Source organism: Vidua macroura, chromosome 3, assembly GCF_024509145.1.
Source record: "Vidua macroura isolate BioBank_ID:100142 chromosome 3, ASM2450914v1, whole genome shotgun sequence".
NCBI lineage: Eukaryota > Metazoa > Chordata > Aves > Passeriformes > Viduidae > Vidua > Vidua macroura.
Window position 1 is genome coordinate 61,150,961 of NC_071573.1, and position 18,044 is coordinate 61,169,004.

Below are 18,044 nucleotides of genomic sequence, written 5' to 3' on the forward strand. Positions count from 1 at the left end.
CAAATTCCAGTTGCTGTTCAAAGTAAAGTTTTAATGTTTTGTAGAAAAAAAAAAAAAAAAATGGAGAGCATTGGATTAACAACAACTCACTTGGATTTACTGTAATGGCATCTGATATGGAATATCAGATATATGGTATCTATCAGATATACAGTATATGTGGTATCTGATGGATACCTTCCATCTGCTTGCAAAACTATCTTATATAGAAGAGATTATATTGTAGAAGAAATACAAACTGTTACTTGGGACACAAATGTCAGTGGAAGTATTTTTTTGTATAAAAAGACTTTTCCATGGAAAATTACTAAATTCTCTCCCAAATTTCATATCAGACTCCTTGAATTTTATATGCACTGAAAGGCTGTTAATTGCAAGCAGCAACATCTGAAAATAGATGCATTTAAAGCTAAAATAACAACACCAATTTTGCACATTCTTAGTGATCAGTAAGAAATGTGCCTTCCAGCTCATGACAGTAAGTATTCATACCTGAGGTTTTATGTAGTGAATGACTTTATAACAACAATTTAAAAAAATTAAATCCTGGTGTTTTATGTGCATCAGACTTTTAAATCCTACCCTTTAGGGATAGGGATATCACCCATGGCCAGGGATACTCTCCAAGAAGTCAGGATCTGAAAAATGGATCTACTTGCTGATCAGACTTATCTTTCTGTCTCTTAAATGTAACCATTTGGATTCTAAGGTTAGATTCCTATTTAAGAAATATACCATATATAATTAATCTACTGTGACATAAAATCAGAAACCAGAAAACATTTATAAACTTTAAGGCCAAAATACATGGAAATCAGACTAACCTCTAGTGTGCATCCTTTGGTTAGACCAACAAAGTCAGGACTGCTCAATATGTTGTAGGGTGTCCTTGAAATTTCAATGTCTTTGAGGCAACCTGTGTATTTCTCTAAGTTCACTTCAGGCCTAAAAAACATTTAGAAGTACAATGTGTTTTCAAAAATAGAGTTTAGGGAGAACAGTCAACCAGACACCCATATGTACAGTTTCAGTTCCACAGATGCCTGATTTTTATTTTTATTTTAACTACACATATACACTTATATGTGTTGCCTTCTACAATCTATCAGTACACATTGCACTCTGCCTTGCATCATTCGAAGTTGTAACATGAGGTTCATCTCATCTCCAATTGACAACAGTCCCCTTCTCAATTCTTTCTTTAAGGGTTTTTGGTTGGTTGTTTTGTTTTCTGTGTTTTTCCTTTGGTAAAGGAGAACTATCACCTTCGGTGTTAAAACACAGTGAGCTACAAAGTAAGGAAATTGTTGTTCCTTAGGCAAAGCAGAAAGACGCAAGCGAGGAAATCTTAACAGTAAGGAGAGAATTTAACTGGAAGACATTTTTCGTTCCTCTTTTTGCATGGTAGATCCAATGAAAGAAGAACTTTAGCAGTATACAAGTATTTGAATAAAGTTTTTGTCCACACACATCAGAAATGCAATCATGTAGACTAACATTTATTTTATATTTCCATGTATTATCTTTCTTATGAAAACTGCTGCATGTTAGGACACAGCAATACATCTGACTTTTTCAGGCAGTTAAACAAAACAAAGCACTTGGGTTTGTTACAGAATGTAACTATCTGTCCAAAACAGGAAAATATTGTAATGGAATTCAAGTTCCATGTTTGACTCATCAGCTGGCTGATGAGAGGAAATGAGAAACCCCTTGAAAGTAACACCAGACCTATCATGTTTGATTGCAAAAGTATGGTTTCCCAGGCCTGGGTACACCAGAGTGAGACCATAACTGCTGGTAACATCTGAACCAGGCCTGCCAGAAGAAAAGCCTTATAAAGTCACTTCAGAAGAAAAAACTGCCATTGATACCATGGAGAGTAAATCCAAAAAGCAGCACTATTTAATTAACAAAAAAGTATTATCTGTGAGTGTTTACTAGAGCATCTGAATAGTATGAACAGCTCAAAGAGAGAAAAATTAATTTGGGAAATAAATAAGGACTTAAAACTGGGGTGGGGTGGGGAAGGGGGGAAGCAACAACCACTTCAGTTCCCTGGAAGGAAACAAAACATTTTAAAGAATATTAATTACAAAATAAAACAAATTTGCACAGATACTAATCAGCTGCATGTTTTGGCACTGAAAGCCATTCTTTGCATTATAGCCAACTAAGCAAGCATGATGTATTCTCTGGCAAATTAGTACTCTCTGCATAAGTTAAAGCAAGCATCTGGTTAACTAAAATGATCCATATGCTGCTTTATTAACAGTCAAGTAGCTATGTTCACCCTTCAGTTTTCTTTTTTTTTTTTTCCCTAGCTCTTCTCCAGTTTCTTTATGGATTTATCTCCCAGCTGAAGAACAGTTTTGCTGTTATCATTGTCACTGGTGCCCATAGTCTTTGCCATCCAGAAACCATTCTGATAGTACCCTTTCCTGCCTTGTCCAGTGACAGACTGTCCTCATCCTGTCCTGTTACAAACAGCTGCGATTATAATTCCCAACCCATATCACAGAATCACAGAATGGGTAACGTTGGAAGGGAGCACTGTGGGTTGTCTGGCTCAACTTCTTTGCAAACACTGAACACTTGCTTGATGTTTTCTTAAGACTTCTTTTTTCCTTTTTTCCTTTCCAAAATACACCAAACAAAGTCCAAGTTCACTAAGATCTTGCATAATTCTTCTTTTGATTTTTTTTGCGTTTTTTTTTTGTTAGTTCTATTTTGCCAAAATAGGCCAGTTTTGAGGGAAAACAAACAGCAATTTCTGGAGCTTGAGCGGAAATAATCTTTCTAAAGTTCAGGGCAGGAGTGTGGGGGTGAAGTTGTATTTTTCCAATTCAAGCCAGGAATTAGGCTGCAAAACACAGCGAAGATCACATAATATCTGAGCATACCAAAGCAAAAGCAAAGGATACAAATAGTTGCAAACTGAAAACGCAGTCAGAAATAGGTGACCTCCTCTCTCTGCCCCTCATACTCCTGTTCTTAACATGAGAGGTGGCAAATTTCACAAAAAATCTCCTCCTTGCATTCATGCTCTCCTCAGTAACTACTTCACTGCCTCTGAACAGGACACTCCCCACCTCCCATGGGACTACATTGCTCCTACAGCCTGGAGGTTGGAGCCAAAGTCAGCAACACAGCTGGCTGGAGCTCCGCTTCCAAGGCACTGCAGTGCCACGAGCAGCACGCGGCTGAAGGAAGCAGCTGCGTGCGGAAATGAGAGTTGCTCGTGTAGGTGTGTGCACAGCGTGGAACGTGACAGTGGCGAGCACTTGGGAGCAGCTTTGCTGGCTGTGGCAGGAGCAGCTGGCTGAACTAAGAGCCTTAGCATAGCAGCTGCTCTAAACACTGCCCAAGCTGCTGCTGCTGCTGTGGTGCCACCCGTGCTTTTAAGCTGCACTTTAACTAGACACATGCAAGTCATGCAAATAATCTGATTGTTTTTACCTTGCCTTCATACTGGGGTGAGAAAGAAAGACAAGAAAAGAAAACAACAACATGGCATTAATTGTAGCAAATGGTACTTCTTGTTTTGTTGTTCCATGATACTTAGTAGCAAGGTTCAGCCATTTCACAGTGAAGCAGGTGTACACCATTTACAAACAACATATAATAAAAGGTGAGATCCTATGTACGCTATCAGGCTATAACAATTAACAGGTTTACTCTGCAAAGTTGCCTTAAAACGTAACACATCAGAGAGTTTTTGTAACTTGATACTTTATTTGGTCATGAGCAAAAGCAAGCCATGTAAAATAATTTGGCAGAACTGACATGACCTGATAATTACAAAGTCATGGACACCTCAGTGTCTATTGTTTGCAGTAGCTCAGCTTTGCCCTAATCCCCCTTTCACTACTTTTGATTCTAATTTACCATAACGTTAATCTTGCCTCAGGCATTGACAAATCATAGCTGTAGGCAGAATGGTTACACAGGTCAAAGTAGCTGTGGTACGCTGATTTTCTGGGCAGTCACAAAGGAAGTGGAAGATAATTGCTCTAGACCTTTTGTTATGCACTGGTGTGATTTCACAATTACATAACATAGTGTTATATTTAATGAGTAAAATAGATCTTAGATCTTTTTATTGCTGGGTGATTTGATATCAGAGGTCAATGATTATCCTAATAAATTAACAAATATGTCCATTCTTTTAGTGGCAGAAAAGTCTGTGGATTAAACACAGTGCACAAGACCACTTCAAGGCTCTCATTATGCCATGTAGTTAAAGCTGACATAGATTAATGGGCCTGTTGCTGTGTTGCTCATCTGTTCATTGTAGCACAGAATTCTCTTGTTCTTGTCATTGCAAAACTGCTGAATATTAATTTAAACTTTAAATAAGTTTTTTTGTCTATTTAAAGCCATGAAAGAAAGTAACTAAATTCAAGTATCTGTTATCCCATTTCTTTAGTTTATTTGTGTTGAAGTTAACATTTATGAATATTACTATGCAATATTTAAAAATAATTATTGGGAATTTTATTTGTGTAGGAAATTCAGGATCAGACTTCTGAAGGGAAAATATTTCATTCTGCTTACATTAAATATATGAAGAGTATTGTATACTATACTTTAAGTCCTGAACACAGGATGAATTTTATCTAAGGAGATCAGAAACTAAAATTTACAAATAATTTAAAATAATATCTAAGCAAAATATTTTAATACATATTTAAAGTATACTGACACTGACTATGCAAAAACATGGATACCCATTAAGCAGTAATCCCATGTGGAATATTCTGTGGGTAATTTTTTTACTCATGCACAAACTTGTCCTTAATTTTTTGAAGGTATTGAGCCAATTCTCTGAATCTGCAGTCACAAATTTTGTGCATAAAATAAATACTTAAAGAATCAGCTACATCATGGTTCTTGCACATAATCAGAAATAGGTACTGCACTGCAAGTGTCATTTCCATTGTATCTGTGTAAGGTGAGCTGTGTGAAATACAAAACATATGCAAATAAAGCACTATTCTGCTGTGGCAGTACAGGATACATTGGGAATTCACCATTCACTTACTGCAAATGAACTTGAGAAGTAAAGGCAGAGAATAAGATTACATTGTATTTACATCCCCTTACCAAGACTAAAGAAATTGGTTTGAGACACCTTACCTTAGATTCCTCAGGGTTGGTAATCCCCCAAAATATATTTTCTCGTGCCCTTTTAAGTTGAGTCCAAAGTGGCTGCCTGTAGAAGATGTTGCTATGGTCTCTTCTTCATTAGTGTCTATGTCTACAATTGATATGTTGGCTAAAAGACATTTGAGATTAGTTACAAAATATCCATCATGAACAATGATGTCTTAATGTAAAAACTAACAGAAAAATATTTGGAGGGTTAGCAGGTGAGGAAAGAGGAAAGGAAGGCTGTATTTTGCAATTAAGATACTGGATTTCCACATTATCAATTATGGGCAGGGGAAGAAAGCTGCACTTTCCTCTGTTTCCATAACAACCTGAAAATCTATACCAATTCTGTACACTTTATTTTTTATATATTCTCTAAACCTGTTTCAATTTGGTGCCTTTGTCTCACTGTAATTTGGAGCTAAAACTTCAGGACATAGTCATGACAAGAGATCATTTTACATATAATTTGTGATCTCAGTCCAAAGATTGCCTCTTGAACAGGATTTTTAGTGCAAAAGTTTTTTAAGCACTGTCATTATGTGCCTTAGAGATTGGTTATCAGTCACTCTAAACCACTTTCAAACCCAAAGCAGTCACTTGCTGTCATGTCCAATCTCAGTCTGGAGTCAGGGATATGCTACATACAACCATCCTATTTAGGTGCCTGTTCCATGTATATTTTTAATGTATGGATTAATACAGAATATAAAGTTCAATAAAAGAAATAAGACTCAGTGAAAAATGTTGAGCAGGCCCCAAGATATATAGGGATGAAAAAAAGGATTGCTTTCCTTTCTTCCTTGAGAATTGAATAGACAGACTTTCTGCTACACCTTACCAAAACCAAATTAATTTTCTTTTCATTTCTATACCTGTATCTTATTTATAAACACATGATGTTTGAATGCTACTGATACATTACAATTACATGACATTGTATTTTATATTAATACCTCCCGGGTTAAGTATGAACTATGGTAACTGGCTATCAATAAGACATTTGCCCTCTAAAGGTGCAGCAAATCTGCAAGTGAGATGACTAAATTATTTTGGCTACTGTCCCAACTTCCAAGTCTCCTTCAGCCAAATGACACAGAAGAGGGACTGTGTGTGAGGTGTGAAGGCCAGGTAGAGAGTTGGCATTGCAGGGGGCAGAGGCAGAGGAATGTGTTTAGGGGCTTGTGGTGACCTCAAGATTTAGAATGCAGTAAAAATTCAAACTGCAAAAGCACAGAGTATGTCACAGTAGCCATAAAAGAAACCAAATTTGGCTCAGGTAAGATTCTACCAGCCCTATAACCAGACTACAAAACAAAACAAAAAAAAAAAAAGGGTTTTGTCAGCATGATAACCAGTAGTCTTTGTGATCTTATCAAATTCCACCACTTCACATTTTGTGCCAGTAACATGTTGAAGAATTGGTAGAACTTCTGGAGGTGTTCCCAGTTGTTTCCATGCAGATTCAGTTCATGACACAATGCACATCATTAGGGAAGATAAAGTAGTGGTGTTTGTCTAGTTAGATACTATCAATACTAAAGTCACTGCTTTTTTTTAAGCACTTTGGTATATGCTGAGCATGAGAGGACTGTACAGGATAAAAGCTATTGCTGTCCTAACAAAAATCACACGTGTGTTTCATGATTTGGAACAACATCAGGGACCTGATGAAAAGACTTCTTTTTTTCCCAGTCAGAAGAATTTTAGAATGCAATTTCTGACTGTATAAAAAAATTATGCCTGAAAAATAGGCTACCTTCATAAAGCACTGTTTGACAGTGCAATCACTCACATGCAACTCAACACAGCTATAATCTAAACAAAAGAAGTTGCTAAGTCACCAGAACTTGTAATTCCCACAGCACCATCCCTGTGATTAGATGGTTAGGTGTACTGCACAGATAACTGGAAAAGTCATGCTGCTGACACCACAGGAACTTACCTTGCTTTTGAATTCTTGACAGGGTGAAAGATTTCCATTTGCCATCATTATGATTTTGGTTGCTGATAACCGAAGCTGTACCTGAACCCAGATCATAGCTGACCTTTATACGCCCACCACTGAGTTCTACACTCATGAAATCCTTCTGTTAATGAAAAAGGTTAGATGCATCATTATGATTCTTGTCCATTTTGGTAAGAGGCATAAGACATTAAATAAACACTTTTTAATCCCAGGTAACTACAGACAACATATTTCAAGCTTTAAAAAATGCCACAACTTGTGCATTTACTACCCAGGACTCTCATGGAAAAAAGTGTAATGCCAACCTCTTTTTTCCCCTTACATTCTCTTTTGGATTGCTAATTTAGTTGGAATTCTTCTGTCATCTGAGTTGCAGTTTTGATGGGATAGCTGCACTTTTATTTTAGATTGAAGATAAAAGAGTACATTATAATTACCTGAAACTAATACTCAGCTTTGAGTGTATGTTTGTACTATAATTAGTGTATTTATTGCATACCTCAGCTAGATTTAAACTTGCAAGGTAGAAAACAAAAATAGTGAGGATGGTAAACTGGGCATGTTCTACCAGACTTCCAGAGAGTAATCTATGGAAGCAACAGAGCAACAACAGAGAGATGGAGACAAAGAGAGCTATGAAGGCTCTTATTTTCATCAACCACTGACACCAGTATCCAAGCAGCAACTGGAGATGGCTGACTGAAGCAAAGATTTATGCTGCACTATCTCCAGAAAAAGAGCTGGCAGGATACAGAAAGCAAAACAAATAGCCAGAGAACCAGACAGCATGAAAGCCATTAGGTAAGTAATGGTAGAACTATGACCTAGGACGTAAATGTACCAGAGAAATTTTTATTATTTTGCTCATGGCCAGTTCCACCTCTTCTCAGAGTAAAACTGAACAAACTCAGTATTCTAGATGCTTAGGCATATCTATCCATGCATCATTAGAAAGAGTAACATCCAAGTTTTTATGTGGTGGAATGTGGATATTCTCAGTTCAGTCAGAGAGAAAAAGAGAAAGATTTCTGCCAGGCTAAGCCTGGGAAAAAGTCCGAGAGGAATGTAAACAATCTATTATCTTGATTTCCATTCATATTGTTTATAGATATGTTCTACCACACTGACCTAAGTCCAGTGTACCAATCAGGTGAAATGTTTTGACTTTAAGACCAATGGAATTAATATTCGGGATGTTCTCTATAAAACAGAAAAGTGCTTTTGAATAAATGCTCATTTTGCCTTCTGAAATCCTATGAGTCATTTCACCCGTCCCTGGCTCAACAGCATCATTGGGACAGTAGCACAAGAAACAAAATATACCAGGGACCAGTTGCTTGTGTTTTTGAGATTTCAATTACATATTTTTTCATAGAAAAAATACATAAGTCACAAATAATGATATAAAATAATCTAAAATAATGACTTTAATTATACCTTCAATATTCAATTATAAAATTTCATTAGAAAAGCTACATAAATATTTCATTACCATAATGAAATTCTAGCTTTTGCTATAGTCAGTCAGGAGGAGCACCGTCCTCCTTGATAATTCCAGTTATTTTGATAATTATTTCCAAAATGTAGGAATCTGAAGTAAGACTGATTTACACAAACACAGTTTTTGTAAAGTAGCAAGTTCTCAGTAATTCTTCAAGACATCAGTGAAAACTACTGTACATAATTTCTGCCCCATATGAAAAGGATAAGGGAAAGACTCTGTTTCCTGTCTGTCATGCAAATCAATCTGGATCAGAGATGCCAAAGGTGAGTTATTCAGATCTGGACAGGTGCCTTTATAAATAATTTCTCCCTGTTAGCCACACACATTTGATACTGTGTGTGAATAAAAACCTTAAACAACTTTAAAACTAATGCTTCTAGTCTCTATTTTAGCTGTAAGAGACATCATTTGTAGATACTGGAAAAACACAATCACTATTACATCTTATTTGTTGCATCAGTCCCCCTTTAAATCCACTCAATAAAACATAAACATTTTCTTTATATGAGTAGGATTTCTACATAAGTTTCGTCTCTCCCCATATTCCCCCTGCCATCATAGTATGATATTTTAAACTATGAATAGACAAAACCAAGTGAAAATGTTCACACACAAACATCTGGGATAAGGGAAAATTAATTAATAAATTCAGAAAAGCTGGAATTCTCCCCAGACTAACATAGTGATCCCCATTCAGTAAACATTAGGTAATCAACCTCCACACTGTAACAGTCTTCAGTTGACCAGCAGTGAAGCACCATACCAGGATAGTGGTACCTTAAATTACTAATTGTTTTCATGATCTGATGAATTCAGTGACTGCAAAGATGGCCTGAAACCTGCAAGGAGCATAGACGTTTGCTAGCTGCTCTTACCAAGTCATCAGTAGCGAGATACATCAGCAGAGCATTTGATGAGAAGGTCCTGAACTTGAACATGACTGTGGAAATATTGGGGTTCCAGCGGATTGGGCGGCTCACCATGGCATAGCTGTCACCATCAAACTGCACCGTTCCTTCACCATCTGCCACCTGTGGGCTGAAAAGAATAATTCCAACCATTTTCTTTTGCCATGTGAAGTTAAAATAAAAAGTGCAGGGCTAGGAAAATGTGGGCACAGCTCTAGGGAGCCTTCCCAAACTTGGTTTGATGTCTTATCAAACCTCCCACTGACAGGGACAGGATTTCCCATTCTATTTCGAGAATGCAAATTACTTTCTTTTGTGGGGTCTCTGCTCACTATCCTGGTGGATGTGAAAGCCACCTTGAGGCACTGGACTCTGCTCCATGCCATGTAGAAGTGCAGGCACCCTCATCACAGCTGTCCATGAGCCGGACTCAGTTCACTGTGGTTCTCATGCTCTCTCACGCTTCGACTGCTTCTGGTTACTGGCTGTCGGGAGCCTTTCTATCACATCCCTGTCACACCAGCTCAGTTCTGGTAACTCAATGACCACACTGACAACCCAGATTGGCTGCTTCCCCACTCGGTGGAATTGCAACCTAACTTGTGTGGCATGCACATTGGAATTTGATGGCTGCTGTGGAAATTCCTGCTACTTACTACCAAATGTAATGTCACTGCAGGCAGGTTCCCTAAAGAAGCACAAGAAACAATCGGTACTTTACCTACCTGACGGCACACCCTTTGCATTCACCTTCGATATCCCTGAAATTCCAGAGTCCTATTGGTTTGCTGTCTAGAAAGGTTTCCCCCATGCAGCCAGTGAAGGTGGTGACTCTTACAGCATCTGACTTCTGCAACAGAGAACACAAACCTCCTTAGAATTGAATTTGAAGTGACCTACTGCATCTGAAAACATAACTGGTACAACAATTATAGAAATAAATACTATATAAAATTCCATTAAAAATCATTAAAAACCCCCATAAGATGTTTTAAATATCAAGAGCATTATTTAATCTGAGAAGCCCTCCTACAGAACAAATGATCAGTGAAAATGTGATCTGAACTTTGTATCAGTCCGAACGGGAAAGACCTTTTAGATTTGAGACTCTTGGGAAGGCCAAGGGAGAACAAGTGCTGAAGAACAAGGAGCTGCTTTGGCTTCCACCATCAGTTTTCCTGTCGGTTCAGAGAGCTGGCTGCTCTCACCTGTTCACCTGGGTTTTCATTTCAGACTTTCAAGAAAGGACTATGAGCAATCTTGCCCACAATACAATAAGTAAAGTGTTTCTCTTGTAATGCTTGAAACCCTGGAAATTGAGCAGACTTTGCAAGCTAAAAGACAGGCTGAGAACTCAACTGTTACACCTGTAAAGTTCATGCTGAATTTTGGATGCATAAAAAAGTGCAGAGAGCAAAGCAATTAAAACATGATTCCCATCAGAATGCATTAAGCTAGGGTCATGCAGATAGAATAATGCTCATTAGAACACAACATGGTACCATGATGAAGGTAGTAATAGTTGACAGTACACAGAGTACTCCACTAAAAATTATGCTTCTAAAAATACCCTGATTCATTTAAATTTCAGTTCATCAATAGAGGTGAATAAAAATCTATTTGCTATTTGAAATAGACAAGCACCTGCTGTTTTTACAGCGATTACAAATATTAAGATCTTGCAAGAGAACATGGAGAAGTGCAGTTTGAAAATACTCAAGGAAAAGTATGACTCAAAAGACTTAATTTGCTACTGATATTTCCCAAGGTAATTGGATAGGCTTTAATTAGCAACAAGTATGAACTTAATGTCACTTCTAAGAAATTCATGACATCTAAGAATCACAGTCTTCTACAAGTCAGATGAAAGATGTTTTCAAAAACTGAAAATGAACTTTCTTTTTGAATACACTGCAGAAATGATTGCAAAAAAGGGATGTGGACAAAACCATAGGACAAATCTAAAGCATTCCAAACCCTAATAATATGAAAAAGCAGATTTCTGAGTCAGCGGCCTAAGAAATACCAGTAACCTTGATTAAATGTCCAAAGAACTGCACAGTTTTAGAAAAAGTCTTGGGTAAGGCCTTCATTTTGTGAGCCTTACAACTGTACCACATGATGACAGAAGTTCCCAAAAAAATGGAAGTTATATTTTAATTCAGAGATGGTACTTGAACAAAACAAATCTGACAGTGTTTAAAACTCTACACTGCAAATATACCAGCCATATCAAACTTAAAACAGACTGTCTTCCTACTGCTGCCCTTGTCTTTATTTACCTGGAGAGAAAAAAATAATTCAGGAAGATTTTCCTGAATAAAATGAAAAAATAGAGAGTTCTTCAGAAAATATTTGGACAACCCTTACTGAGGTTGAAAACAGCTGTTCTGACATTGAGTTTTGCACTTCAATTTTTCTGCATATTGTGTTATTTTAACACCTGAGAACATATACAAACTTGAGAGTAAAAAACGTTCAGTGAGTTCACTATTTGGAAAGTCTAAATTTGAGCTTCTTTTCAAATGCTAAAATATTGATCAGGAACAGAATAGTTAATTTAAATTGTTTTGTAAAGAATGCCATTAGAAAATAAGTGCTAATTAGCTTTTATTGGAGAATGACTTTTTCTAAGATTTCTGTCTATTCTATTTGGTATACATCTTCTATTCATCCCATGAAGTTTAGCAAGGTAGAAGATGTCACCAGAAAAATGAACAGACAAAAAAAAAAAAGAGAAAATAGTTTCAGGGGTACAATGTAGGTATCTGTAGGGGAACAGGCGGGGAAACTGGAACAAAAATAAAGAAAATAAAGCAGAAACACCAAAAGCAAACTGCAAAGGAGGAGGTGATACTGTGGATACATGACAAAGGAAAAACCCCAAATGCAAGGCAAAATATACTCTTATATACATTGTTAGGAGACCAGAAATGTACGGAAACAGAAATGAGTTCCTGTCACTCAGGAACCAAAATCCTGTCAGGACAGCAGTGTGTCCAAGGTAAAGCATCCATCTGTCCAGCAGGAATTAGTTGTTTGGGCTAAATGTTGCATCAATACAGCCACTTACAGGGCTTCTGATCAGAAGGTAACATTGTGCGCAGTGAAATCTCACATCTGTGCACCTCGGCCTAGGCAAATCCCAATAACCCTTGAAAAGTGCAAGTGCACTACTTGTAATTAAAGCATCTACTACAATGACACCAGTATGTTAAATTTTACTATTTCTATTTTAAGCAATAACAAAATTTGTCCACACAAACAGCCAGCTAACACAGTAACACAGAAAAGTCATTACCTTAATTTTTTCTGTTAAACCACCAACAAACAGCACAGCGTTAACATCCACATCCAGAATGGTATATCCAGGTGGGGAGACTGCACTGAATGTGGCTGGCACGATGCTGGCTTTAGGGCCATCCAGAGCTCGCACCGATATTGTGCCATTTTTCCCAGTCCTAGAGATTTTTAAAAAATAATTTAAGCATACAAAGTCAGTAATTACATCGAACACAGGAAATTCTATTTTAAATGGTGCCTTTTAACAGAAGCACACATGACTGACCTGATTATGCCTCATTTTGATACAGATGAACAAACACTTATGCCTGCATAAGCTAAAGACATCATCACAGAACCAGATCTTTTCCTCACCTGAATGTCCTTTTTGAACAAAATTCACTATACACATGACATGGACCTTGCATTAACAAAACAAAGAATGTGTATTAGATTATATTTGAACTGAAATGAAGTGATAAAGCACTTCAGTTTCCTTCACTGTGAGAAACAGAATTCTCATCTCCTGCAGTGGAGTTGTCAGGCTGCTTTTCAAACTGGTACAAACCCCATTATGTTCACGAATATTATTTCATTGTCCTTTATGAATCACATCAAATATTGATGGCAACACAACAGCAATGGACTTTGCCATTCATTAACAGTCTCTGCATCAGTTTATTTTCTACTCCTTTGATTATATTAATGTACTAACTGGCATGGAAGGAGTTAGCTGACATATTTAGATGACAGAGGAACACACTGTGGAGACATATGATTCCTGAATCCTCCTTCTGAAACTTCTTATAGATGGGTCTCGCATTTGCCAGTTTGCAGCCACCTGGGATGTCCCCAGCTGAGAAGGACTGCTGGTAGATGATTCAAAGTGGCTCCCTCAGAAGTCTTAGGTGGATTCCATCCCCATGGACTTGTGTAGGTCTAAGGTGCAATTGGTTTATAGCAGAAGGTTTACTGATGCGAAGCCCTTAAAGGGATAAAAGTAATAATTCTTGAAAAACCATGAGTCACTGAGCAGACTGACACTTTTTAGGGTGTCTAATAATTCACAAATAGTATGGATGTCTTTCATCTTCAAACAGACTGAAATGCTCACAATGGAGTCTCCTCTATAAATAATTCTCTCTTATTTAGGGAGGACAATGGAGCTTGAAGAAAGATCTTGGCTAACTTGACAGCAAAAAGACATTGCTACCCTGTGCATGACAAGTTATCGGGTTAGAAGATATTGTTCTAGTGATAGTCAGTTCTGTAAAACTGGAGGATTACAGAGGATGTATCAGCACTATGTGGCTGATATGCAAAATGACACTGAAAGGACACTAAATTGGGAAAAGCTGGCAACCTCCTTGAGGACAGACAGGCCCTGCAGAAAGACCTCGACAAGAGAGATGGGCAATCACCAACTGTATGAAATTTAACAAGGGCAAGTGCTGTATTCTGCACCTGGGATGGGGTTATGTGTACAGACTGGGGAATGAGAGGCTGGAGAGCAGCCCCATGACCTGGGGGACCTAGTAAATGGCAAGTTGAACATGAGACCTGGCAGCCAGGAGGGCCACCATGTCCTGGGGGGCACAGCATTGCCAGTTGGGCAAGGGAGGGAATTGTCCTGCTCTGCTCTGCACTGGGGTGGCCTCACCTTGACTGCTGGGGGCAGTTGTGGGTGCCCCAATACAAAAAAAAAGACAATAAAGTATTAGAGAAAATCCAAAGCAGGGCCACGTTCAAAGCAAGAGTCTGGAGGGGAAGCCTTATGAGTAGTGGCTGAGGTCACTTGGTCTGTTCAGCCTGCAGAAGAGGAGAGTGAGGGGAGACCTCATTGCAGACTTAAACATCCTCATGAGGGGAAATGGAGGGGCAGAAATGATCTCTTTAGTCCTGTGATCAGTCATAGAACTTGAGAGAACAGCATGAAGCTGAGTTGGGGGAGGTTTAGGTTGGATATCAGGAAAAAGCTTTCCATCCAGACGGTGGCTGAGCCCTGGAACAGACTCCCCATGGAAATGGTCACAACACCAAGACTGCCTGAATTCAAGAAGTGTTTGGACAACGCTGTCAGGTACATGGTGTGTCTCTTGCAGGTGTCCTGGGCCAGGAGTTGGGCTTGATGATCCTGATGGGTGCCTCCAACTCAACATATTATATATTCTACGAAAAATTTGTGTAATGACATGCAGTATTTTCTCCTAAGGAGAGGCGTGATATAAATGAGACAACTTTAGCAAGTCATCAGCATTAAATTATAAACTACCATGTAGTAAACTCTGCTCCTTGACCTCTTGAAAGCACAGAAAACCTTCACTGAAAAGCATGGCTTATATTTGCTGCAGTACTTTAAGACTGAATTCTTGCTGAACTGAACTGGATGCGTCTATAGTGAACTTGTGATTCAGGCATCCTTTGTCCTCAAAAGAAGGGCACTGCTTAAACTCTGTCACTAGCAAACAAAACAATGGTAATATGTAAATCACAGTTGATTAAAATCACAACTAATCAGGTTCTGCTCCTAATTGAGGCCTACTGAATTCAAGTAACACTGATCTAGTGAGTCTCAAAAATATTCTCTCATCCATCTGACTGTCTCACAAAATTGACATTATTTGCATGTTGTAAATCTGCTTTAAATCATTTTGTCACATGCTGTTATGCTAGATTTTCCTCTGTTAATTGATACTTGGATTGATTGCATCTTGATGCCAATTAGATTTGCTTCTGTAAGCAGGTAAGTAACTTGTAAGTGACATTTGCTAAACTCCTGTACCATCAAAGTATAGGGAATTCCTTTAGAAAGTCCTATAGGAATAAACACATTTTACTTCAATTTCATTAACAAAAATTCAAGGGATTTCCATTATAACATCTGAATATACAATAAAATCCAAAGGATCAGTATGCTTTAAATAAAAAAAGCTGATGAAAATTAGAAGTGTCCCTGGAAAAGTGATGCAGTAATTATCAATTTAGTCTAACTGGAAATTTTGGTGCATGCATAAACCGACCATCTCTGATCGTTTCTCAACAGTCAGATTTTTCATATTTAGATTTAGATTTAGAATGCTAAGCGAACTTGAGAATTTTCAAACCTCTGTGCCACATCTTTTCTTTCTAAGGCCCTTTGGGATTCTTAAGAATGGCTATCAACCTATGGTGGGTTTAACACTACATCATTATTATTGTCAATCCTTGTCACCACTGAAAACAATGGCAAAATTCAGTAAGGCCAGAATTTCATTTTATCTGCTCATGCTAAGCAGATGCCCTGCTCCAGCAGCTCAGGCCATTCTGTTGGGCTGAAAAAGTCTGTGGCTGGAACTGAGCAGAAATTTGGAGAAAATATGTGAAGGAATGAAATGAGTAAAAGTCTCCAACAGGTTTGGAAGGGAGTTAGAGTAGAGCTATCAAATGGACTAAAATATTCGGAGTTGAAGACTCTTCCACAGGGTATGTGATTTGTGAAGTCTGCCTTAAGAATGCAAAATCAGTTCCAAGCTCTTCATCTTAATCCCACAAATCCACCTAATGACTCTATAATGTAATTCTCCTAAACACTGCTCTGTATTTCTGATTTGTGCAGCTGTAATCATTTTAAATTGCTGATCCAGCACTTTGTTTGAAACTAATGGCATGCACATCCTATATATCCAGAACAACCAGCTAATAGGTAATGGGCTTTTGTAGAATGTGTGAATTTTATACCATGTTCTGGCTACATATTCTGCTGAAGCAGCTTTCTTGTAAATGAAAGCTTGGCATTACTGTGTCATGAAGCTGCTTTGGTATGCATAATGTGAACTGGTGAAGATTTCAACAATTTGTATTGTACCCCAGTTTGTATTTTCCTAGCAGTAAGGTTTCATTAAGCCAGCTTCTGGAGACCATGCCATAATTTAATTCTCTGCTCTGAATGGCTGATTTCTGTGATTTCATTAAATTATTTAAACTGAATGCCATTTCCTCTTCTGGGAGCTATGCATGTTACCAGAATTAGAGTGCTTTGTTTTCTTCCTCCTTCATTCTCCCATTTTCTAACTATATTATCCATTCTGTGTTTAATACTATGTGAAATTAACTGTAATGATGTGGGAGAAATTACTCAGCTTTCTATCAAATTGCAATACAGCTGATTTTATCTAAATTACTAAGATCTATTCAAGATAAAGGCTATAGAGTTATGCAATCCTTATGCCGTAATTACTACCATATGCCACATGTTTGTTACTTGAATGAAAAATACAAGCTTCAGCTAACAAATCTGGGATTTGAATATTTATGTATCTGTATTTCTAAAGTTCAAAAGCATTAAATAGCTGATCTCAAATTACAAAATATATTTTAACTTTTCAGAAGATCTCCACCTTCAATTTTCATGAACTCTATCTTTCATAAATATTTCCAGTCTGATGAGACATTTTGCCTATGCGAATGGCAGTCTGAATAAGAATCAAGATACTCCTGTGTGACAGGCCATTCACTTGCAATACTGTATCAAGACCAGAAATTCAGAAAAGCTGCTCCTCTTTAAAATTCAAGGAGAAAAGCATAGTAGTTATTCAAGTGCCAAAACCTGTAACCGGTTACTTTTAAAGTAAGCTAGTTGAAGAAGGCAATTGATAGAAGGCAATGATAGATAAACAAAAGGGAATAAATATAAGGAGTCATAGATTGTTGATGCTAGAGGGGAAATGTGTGATTGAAGTAAATTCTTGACAGAGAACAATTGACATTTCAATAGTAACTGTAGTGTACACACTTTTGCTCTAATGGATGCAGGTCCAAAACCTTTTGTCAAACCAGACTAGAATTTCTCATAGCAGCCATTTTTTCTAAAATCTTGGAAGTGAAATATTTACTTACCTAGAGGCTTCAATCCGGTACCAAAACCCATCATCAATGGTCAGATCTGGATATTCTACCCGTCCAACTCCAGATCCCACATCCCATAGGAAGCTCACCTTGCCTTTGCGCATCTCTATGGCCAAGAAGTCAGTCTACATGTAAAACATGAAAATAAAAGCGATCTCATACTTTAATTAAGGAAGTTTTCCAGAACTTTTCACTTTTCAGAAGGTCTAATGAGGCATCAGAAACCCACATGTAGACAGTAGAGAATTAACATTAATTCTCGCATTGCTCTAAAATGAGACTCTCTTTTTCCTATTTTTATTGGTTCAAACAAGGAATCTTAAGCTAAAGACATCAAATTATT

General features: G+C 37.6%; 1 protein-coding gene across 1 annotated transcript in view; it reads right to left on the reverse strand.

Annotated features, from left to right (window-relative positions):
- The window catches only part of LAMA2 (laminin subunit alpha 2), a 336,361-nt gene that overhangs the window by 22,852 nt on the left and 295,465 nt on the right, over positions 1 to 18,044 (reverse strand). Inside the window, exons 46-53 of the mRNA XM_053973291.1 lie at positions 17,693 to 17,826; positions 12,837 to 12,996; positions 10,261 to 10,385; positions 9,503 to 9,665; positions 7,100 to 7,244; positions 5,140 to 5,278; positions 3,460 to 3,471; positions 825 to 945 (exon numbers count right to left, since the gene is read on the reverse strand). Coding sequence (XP_053829266.1) covers positions 825 to 945; positions 3,460 to 3,471; positions 5,140 to 5,278; positions 7,100 to 7,244; positions 9,503 to 9,665; positions 10,261 to 10,385; positions 12,837 to 12,996; positions 17,693 to 17,826 — 999 coding nt within the window. The remainder of the gene's footprint in view (positions 1 to 824; positions 946 to 3,459; positions 3,472 to 5,139; positions 5,279 to 7,099; positions 7,245 to 9,502; positions 9,666 to 10,260; positions 10,386 to 12,836; positions 12,997 to 17,692; positions 17,827 to 18,044) is intronic.